The following is an 8859-nucleotide window of genomic DNA, read 5'->3' as shown; positions in this document are numbered from 1 at the left end:
GGCCTCAAACTCACAGAGATTGAGTGCTGGGATTAGAGGTGTGCGCCACCACTGCCTGGCAGTGAGTTTTACATGGAATCACAATTGAGGAGAGAGACTAGTCAGTGTGAGCTCTGGTCCCTAGCACACTGCTGAAGTTGCCTTTGGAAACTTTAGACAAACTGAAGAGAAACTGTAGCAAGGCTATATTATGTGGTGTTTGTCAGAATCAGTAGAGTTTAAAGGCCAGACAGACATAAGCTGAGTGATGAGCTACAAAGCAGACAGCCCCTGCCTTTACAGAAGCTGCTCTCTTCAAGAGCTGTGGCAGCCTATTTCTAACTCTCATTTTCTAGAACAATTCACTGGAATGCTAGGAAAAGCAAAGGAACCCAGACACACCGAGGTGTAGCCATCTTTGTTTACCCCTGCAGACGGGTGAGTGTTAAAGTTCTAAGAGGTGTTTTGACTTCTGTATCTTTTACGGCAGAATAAACACTCCATACACAGATCTGGTTGGAGAGAACACGGTTTAATTAAAGGCAAAGCTGATTTCAGCAGCTGCAGATCTTGCACAGACAGACAGGAGAAAAAAAAAACCAAATTAAATCAAATCAAAACAAAACACAAAGGAAAGTTTATTACACAAAACCAGTTGAAGATTCTCCTCCTCTTCCTCATTACCCCATAGTGAGGATGGCAAGGCAAGGAAGCCCGCCAAGAGTCATAAAACATTCCAAACACCAAATTCTCATGCAGACTGGGGCTGTAGATGGGAAGTGGGTACTACTGGGAGGGAGCTGGTAAACCTGTTGGCTGGTCTAAGGTGCAAGAATCAGGGACATTTCCAACATTGGAATGTTGCAGCTGTCTGAATGCAGAGCTTATGCACACAAACTGGGTGAAGGCAGCAGGGAAGGAACAGGGAAGAGGACAAAGGTGGACAAATGGAGGGGACTGGAGCAGCACAGAGGGTTTCATTTGCCATTGGGTGGGGGGGTTTTACTTCTAGACCTTTCAAAAACAAAACAAAACAAAACCAAGAAAACCCAAATACCATGTCAAACTAAAAGAGCAATAGCATTAAGCCTGGGGCTCCACGCACTCTTTCTGAAGAGCAATGAGCACTACCTCACCCCTTCTCATTGCTGGGGCCACCCAGATCCCATGACACCCGGGTTCCTGATGTGCTTTGCTCTACAGCTGTCTTCCAGCTCAGTTCCACCTAACTCCCACACTCAGCCCAAGCCCTCTGGGAGAGTAGACAGCCATGTGTGGGGACACACACACATGCACGCGCGCGCGCGCACACACACACACACACACACACACCTACCTCCCAGAAAATAATCCCTATCCTAGCACAGCAATTGGACATTTAGATTGTTTCCATAATTTCCCCTTAAAATATTACTTTTCCAGGAAATGACTAACAGAAATGCTGTCCTTCTGTTCCTACACAGAACATCTTCAGTCCTCTTTCCTCCCAATAAATATGAAATAAAGAGTTTATTCCTTTCTTTCGCCCTTTTCAAAGCGGCGTTCGTTGTGATTTCTTCTGTGCACAGTGTGCATTTGTCCCTGTTGCCTTCAATTTTGTTCTTGAGGTGAATGAAGGCTAGGAGCCTGCGATGGGCAGAGGCCTGGCTCCTCTGTAGCGATGCAGGCACTACTGCTTCCTCCTCTTCAGACCGTCTTTTGGGCCCCAAGTGCTGGCCCCATGCTGCTGCTTCTTGGCGAGATGTTGCACAGGTTAGGATAAAACAATTACTAGGATACAGCATATGGCTAAAGGGGTGGAGACTGGTGCAAGAGGCTGGTAAGCAGGATGGGGACACAAAACCAACTTAACAAAAAATAACCACACTGAAAGCATCCACCTATTAAAATGTGTTCCAGGCTATGAATGGACTAGCCTGCCTTCTGTGAGACTGCTTGCTACGCTACTGCAAAAGTGTAGGAATCAAAAACATTAATTTGAAATCTTACAGCAGCCACCTGCTGGTCTAGCCCAGCAGCATCACCCACACTGCATCCTCGATTAGGGCTCGAGCACCTACAGAGTGAAGGGCATTTCCTGCTGGAGTTTCCAGGCTGGAGGAAGGTCTTCCAGAACCTTCTAAGAGGCCTGTACTCTCCCTTATGGAACACTCCCACTGGCTTAAGAGGTCAGTTCCCTGTCCTGTCACCACCGACCTCTCACGGGAGCACAAACAGGACTGTCTTGCTCCACACTGACTAGAAGTACACCTGTGTATGGAAGAATTCAGTGTGTTATTTTGCTACTGAGAGTAATAACAATAAAAGATGTTTAAGAGTAATTTCAACTACATTCTCAGTCAGCAAAGCACTCATAATGGATTCCTATTTTATTCCCCAAAGAGGAAAAAAGGACTGAGAAGTTCCTATTGGCTTCTCCCATCTGCCTTCCCTTCTCAGCTTCCACTTCCCACGTGTTGGGGACATGCGCGGTGGAGAAGGTGAGAGGCGTGCTATTAGTAACGGAGTGAAACAAACAGCAGCTCCTCTCTCCTCCGGAAAGCCCCGGGGAACCAGAGTTCCTGATGGGTTTTTTCTTTTTGTTGCACTGCGAACATTTCGTGCACACTCAGCGGGCTGGTGGAACACTTACACCCTCTCGACAGCAAGAAACAGACAAGAGGGCTGCCACCTGCAGGGACTGTGTGGGCCAGTCCTGCAAACCCAACATGCCATGGTTTATGGAGCCTTCATTCCCTGGGTCGCTACTGTGGCCTCAGTGTGGAGGGTTCATGGCACCTTGTCCCCGCTGTTGTTTCTGCTTCTGCTGCATTAACAACTGCTCCAGAGCGGAGGGTCCAGGATGCATCATGGAACTGGACCAGATAGACTGAAAAATAGCCCAGAAAGTTGTAAGCAGAGGTCAAATGTCTTGGTCGTCTGACAGGGACTTATTTTAAATCCTAGCTAGTCTTAAAGGCAAGTATGTCCTCTAAATCCCAAACAACTCAGCTCTAAGAAAAAGTCACCAAGAGACTCATTCCTTACATTATTTAGAACTTCAAACAGTGAAAGTACAGTTTTTAACTCTAAGACAGAGTTTCCATATGTACCCTAGACTGGCCTGGAAAGATTATCCCTTCTAGCTATACCATTCTGAGATTATAGCAAGTACCACGACCAGATGAAATCATGTTTTAAGTTCTTCTACTAAAACTCATATGGCATAACAGAGTAAGTTTACTATAAATGTTTTAGGCAAACAAAACATTTAAAATTATATAATCTTAATTGGCCAAATAATTATATACTCTTAATTGGTTAAATCAATCACACCAAGATAAACCAAAATTTTAAGACAAGGATGAAACTAAACCCTTTACCATTCTGGACACCCTGACACTACACTGAGTTAGCCCTCATGGAGGAAAGCAGAGGAACTTCCACAGCAGGAGCCTCATGAAATCTACTCACCTTTAAGTTTTCCATGAGGACAGCGGAGGAATCCTCCATGGAGGGGCCGTGGCCTGTCCAGGTGCCACTTGGAGTGCTAGCCTGATGCCAACTGCTCTCAGAGGACGATGTTGCTGAGAGATAATCAACGCCAAAACCACCCATGGCTAAGAGATGAAAGTGGGTAAGAATTCAGAAGGTTTTATCAGTGGCAAATATCAAGCTCCAGGCTTATATAAGGTAGAGAAAGTCATATCCTTTTTGACTGGTAGAGAAAGAAATGTGGATCTACCTGGTTTATCAGTTTTCCACCGATCTGCAGGCCGCCTATCCCTGTTATCTGGCGTCCCAATGGGTCCAAAATTAGAGAATGGAGCAGAATTATGGTTATGTGTTGGAGGAGAACTGGGCAGGCTGCTTGGGTTAGAGGAATGAGGAGACTGGCTGGCTGGTGTTGAATGATCTGTTAAATAATTATAACATACGGACATTAATAAGTGTTTCACAAATGAAACCAAGAGCTGTTTCCTTTGGATGTGGTCATCCAAATGTGAATGAGAACGTTACAATAAAGCTTTGGAGAAAAGGCCACCGAGGCAACTGCCAGATCACTAACATGTCGGAGTGCACACAGCCAAGTCCACCTTACAATGAAAACAAATTGCAGGAAAATTTATCAGACATGCAGTTCTGACCTGTTTCACTTAAGTATTTACAATTTTTATCCATCAGAATCAGAATATCTTGATCTTAAGAATTATTATAAATTAAACTTTATAAAACTGAAACAAAAGGAGCATCTTGGCAGTTAGAGCACTGGGTGCTCTTCTATAGAACCAGGGTTTGATTTCCAGCACCCAAAATCAAAGCCATCTATAACTCCAGTTCTAGGGGTTCCAATACCCTCTTAGGGCCTCCATGGGCATTGCACACATGTGGTACACAGATGAACATGCAGGCGAATGCTTATACACATAAAATAAAAATAAGTCCCCAAAACATTTTTAAAAAAACAAAGAAATATGATAATAAAACCCTTCTAATTATAGAATCTGACTAATTCTTACTCAATATGGATGAAAAGAAAAGGCAAATTTTATAATTTAAGGACTAGTTGATACCTGAACTGGCGGGAAGTGATGGAGACCAGGGGGTCCCTTCAAAAAGGGAGTACAGTGATGTTTCCTGGGAGGCAACTGAGGGGTTCAGTTCTGCCTTGGAGCTGGCTGTCAGGTTTTTCCCATACACTTCATTGAACATACTGCTGTTTGGATATCGTTCCTGAAAGATGTAAGTTAACAGTCCAGAAAGAGAGATGAAGAAAGGCAGCATCACACCCACAGATGCTCAGCAGACCTAAGGCTTTCTTAGTAAGACAAACTCCCAAAGACTGACTTCTTTCACTTTTGTCTTCCTCTTTACCTTTCTTTCATTCTGTATTTTGCTTTCCATGTAAACTATCTGAGGCAAAAAAAACTGGGTTATTTATTTGACTGAACAACTAAGCTCTAAGAAATTCAGCATAAGAAATTTAAAAGGCTCAAATTCATGATATATATAGGTCATCGGTCTGCCCCAATCAGACAAAGGAGGTAAAATTAAGACTCAAAAAATAATACTACACTGCAAAGAAGAAAATAATCCATACTAAAAACACTACTTACCTGATTGACCGAGAATCCAGTGAGGGACAGGAAAGAAGATGAATGTGACATGAGTTCTGAAGGCTTCTCCAATAAGGATTTCTTTAGTCCCAGAAAAAAAAACAAAACAAACAGTGATTCTTTCCATTTTAAAGTAAACGGACTATCAAAGCAAAAGATTACCACATAAGCACACGTCTATCAGTCCCATGTGTACAGTGTAAGACTCGGGAAAGGCTAAATTCATATCTGTCAGTATCATAACACCAGCTATGTGCCGGTTGCCACAGGTGAGGCAGAACCTTCTTTCTTAGGTTTATCTGGTCCAGTGCAGAGATGCAGACAGAAACCCAGGAGTGTTTTTTTAGGTATGACCCTCAGGAATTCCCTTAGCAAAAGATGATAAATTATCCTGGCACGTTTTACTCCCTAAAATGTTAAGAATATTAATGACTTTTAAAAAGCCATTTAAAACCATTTTGATAGTTGGTTTTGTTTTCACAGTTCCTAAAGTACATATACTTGTGATATACATTAAACTACTAAGTTATCTATTTAGTGGCCCTAAGGAAGTTACTGGGGTAGGGGAGAGAAAGCTGGTTTCTCTAAATGCATGCTATCATTAGGTAGCAGTTTAATAATGAGCTCAACACCCATTAAAAGTAAAGCATTTTACATATCACGTTATTACACAAATATTACATTATCGATTATGTTAAGGACCAGAAGGGCTCTTTTTTTTTAACATGCAAAAAAAGGAGAAACATTTCAAGGCCCCATTTGTTCTAGCATCAGCTCTATTTCCAACCAAATGGGCAGGAATAAGAAGAGTTCACAGACAAGGAACAGTGGACACAGGCACTACCTGAAGTCTCAAACACCAGCAGAAAGTACAAGACAGGCACATATGTGAGGCAACAGCGCAGCAGCCGAGCCGCTGGAGCTCCTATGCTCTATCCCCAGGAAAGGGAGAAACTACCATAAAGCTATTTTTATTTCTCCTGATTCTATGATTAATACAATTCAATTCTCTAAGTATTTTATTGCTCTCTATTTATAGGAAAGAAAGTTAGGGAAAAAAAGTTCAAAATCTTTTTATGTTGTTTTAAGATGTATGAAGGGGAAGGGATTTCAATTAAAATATGATGTAAATACTAGTGAGCATAAAGAATGACATTGTGCAGGCTGAGTTCCAGAAGACTGTTTTAAAACAGGTATCAGTAACCAATTCTTACATTTTATTCTATATTATTCTAATCATTTGCATTCTAAGTCACTCATTTATAGTACTCTAAGTGTTCCCAGTGAGTTTCATTTTTACCCATTCTGTTTTATGATTCTAACTTTGAATTTAGATTAGTGCTCTTCTATGGTTCAGTGAGTTGAGCAAGAAAGAGCCATCAGTCAGTCGTAAAACATGGAAGGTATTTCCTTTAATATTTAGAATACACTTGACTTGTGAGTTCAGGAATACATATTACCTAAAAAAGGAGTTAACCGGCCAGCATCACACAGCGTACATGCAGACCAGTACAAGATGCTCTCTGGCTAACCCATATCGGGCTATGACATAATCTGGGGGAACTGGAGTCAGGACCACTGGCTGTGTTCTACTACATTACCAGGTTAGTTTCAGGCAACACGGAAATATACTTTATATTCCCATAAAGAGGAAAGCCCCAGAAAAGAAGACCTCACCTACACTAAGTATTATAAAAGCCTCAGAAAAGAAGCTGTTAGAGAAAGCAGCAGAGTTATGTCAAATACATACAAAGAGGCTTCGTCCAGGAAGAGAGGCGAGAGGACCCAGCAGAGCTGGGTAAAGATCAGGAGGGTTAGAAAAGATCAGCTCTTCCTCTTCCTCCAAGGCAGCCAGACTCTTTAACAGGTCCGGAGGAAGCAGAGGGGAGCTCTTGGGATCCTAGTGACAGAAAGGATCACTGTGAGATGCAATCAGGGACAAAAGCACATAAGAAGAGTAGCGTGATTAGTTGGACAACACAACTAAAGCCAAGAGCAGAGGCGTAATTGTGATGTCACATACAGACCAAAAAGCTGAAATACAAACGCAAAGTGACACAGCCGACAGAGAAGACCGAGTCCTAGAGGAGTAAGCTACGACTAGAGCAGGACACAGGCGTTAAGGAGCCAGTGAGTAATGTAACACAGAAAGCAGCTCTTTCAAAGTTATACACCTGTTTCTCTTGAATAACAAGAGCAAGGAGATAACTGACTTTGTTCCACTTAAGAAAGCAATTTGTTTAAATACCCATGAAACCTATTTTTAAACTTAGCCAACTCAACCTAAGTAAGGAGCTCTTCTCAGAATTATCTATCATGATGCCATTAAATAATTATTTTTCTGTCACACCAGTACAGTTCACTAATCAACTATTGAACTCTTCAGTTCCCTAAATTAAACATGTATGACTCTGAAGAGGCCAAGTCCTTTGTAATGCCCATTTTTGATAAACTTCAGTGTATCAACTTGAGAAATTCTAAAGCTCTGCAACCCTAGGCCCATCTTCATGGAACATGGTGATAGGAAGGAACACACACCTCGAATGGCATCCTGGGCACAGGGTCCTGCTCTGGACGGAAGACTCCTGGGGACCGTTTGCTTCTGCGGTCCATATTTGGTTGCTGTGCCATTACTGCTCTGTTATCAGCCATGCTGTAGGAAGAATCCCAGTAGAACTCTGGGACCTTGACTTCTGAGGGATTGTGGTTATATGGCTCCATGGGGAAAGGCTTCATTTTTTTCTCCAGAGGCTGCTGCTGTATTACAGGAGGTTGCAATGACGGCTCAAACAGTTTTATAGGGTCTTGGGTCTGAAGGTAGTAGGGCTGTTTCACAGGCATAATTTTCCCTAGTGGGCCTTGAACCTGAGGGGGATTCCACAGCTGTTTGGAGGCATCTGCCTGTTGATACTGAAAAGAAGAGATGCCTGTCAACAAGTTGAAGATAAACTGCAGTCTTACTGATAGACAATACTCAGGATTCAGAGAGTAAGTCTATGATATTTTATAACTAAGACTCTAGAAAAAAAGTTTCCTTAGTCCTTAAGATTTTTTAACACTTAGCAATTCTGAGAAGGACTTTGAATCTCCATCTTTATTCAGTTCAATTACTTAAGAAGTTCAATGAATGTGTGAGACAGAATGCGCTTCACCCTTCTGTTTCTTGTGCAATAAGGACCTAACATTTAAGACTGGCATCACATTCATCTCACCACCACTTCAAGATAACAATTCTATTTCAGTTCTGTTATTTATGTTCAAGTAAGAAATATTATGGCACAGGAGATGGGGAGGATAAAAGCTGGTAAAGCAAGAACCTGAGTTCTGTATCCAGAACCCTTGCTAAAATGCTGGTCATGATGGCACAAGCTTACAATCTCTGTGCTAGAGAGGTGGAGACAGGAGGACCTAGGGCCAGCTGGACTATCCTAATTGGTGAGCTCCAGTCAGCGAGAGACCCTGTGTCAAAGGACGTGAAGGGCATTTTTAAGGATGACACTACAGCTGTCCTCCAGCACAGACACTCATGCATATGCATCCACCTACATCCTACACACTCACACATTCACATTATGAAAGTAAGATTTACAGAAAATCTTTAATAGAATGAACAATTAAGTAGCATGGAAAAATGATAGTGAAGATCTAATACAGCACCCTTTACAAATAAAGCAAGAAGGCAAACGTTTAAACTTCCTAACAACACAAAGAATACTCCTGTATCGACACAATCATGGTAAGCCTAAGCAGGAACAACCTGAAAATTTAACTAGTATTTATTAAT

General features: G+C 42.1%; 1 protein-coding gene across 4 annotated transcripts in view; it reads right to left on the bottom strand.

Moving 5' to 3' along the window:
- Positions 1-510: 510 nt before the first annotated feature.
- Positions 511-8859, bottom strand: part of Smg7 (SMG7 nonsense mediated mRNA decay factor) — a 68088-nt gene continuing 59739 nt past the window's right edge. For 3 of the 4 annotated variants that reach the window (XM_038349008.1, XM_038349006.1, XM_038349005.1), the window contains 7 exons: positions 7614-7985; positions 6826-6975; positions 5076-5156; positions 4533-4692; positions 3704-3874; positions 3433-3578; positions 511-2848 (listed from right to left, as the gene is read on the bottom strand). In XM_038349008.1, coding sequence (XP_038204936.1) covers positions 2735-2848; positions 3433-3578; positions 3704-3874; positions 4533-4692; positions 5076-5156; positions 6826-6975; positions 7614-7985 — 1194 coding nt within the window. In that variant the 3' untranslated portion in view covers positions 511-2734. The remainder of the gene's footprint in view (positions 2849-3432; positions 3579-3703; positions 3875-4532; positions 4693-5075; positions 5157-6825; positions 6976-7613; positions 7986-8859) is intronic. The other variant, XM_038349007.1, reaches the window with a different exon arrangement.

Source organism: Arvicola amphibius, chromosome 12 (genome assembly GCF_903992535.2).
Source record: "Arvicola amphibius chromosome 12, mArvAmp1.2, whole genome shotgun sequence".
NCBI classification, from domain to species: Eukaryota; Metazoa; Chordata; class Mammalia; order Rodentia; family Cricetidae; genus Arvicola; species Arvicola amphibius.
The sequence above is the reverse complement of the archived record's forward strand: the minus strand, read 5'-3'. Positions and strand labels throughout refer to the sequence as shown.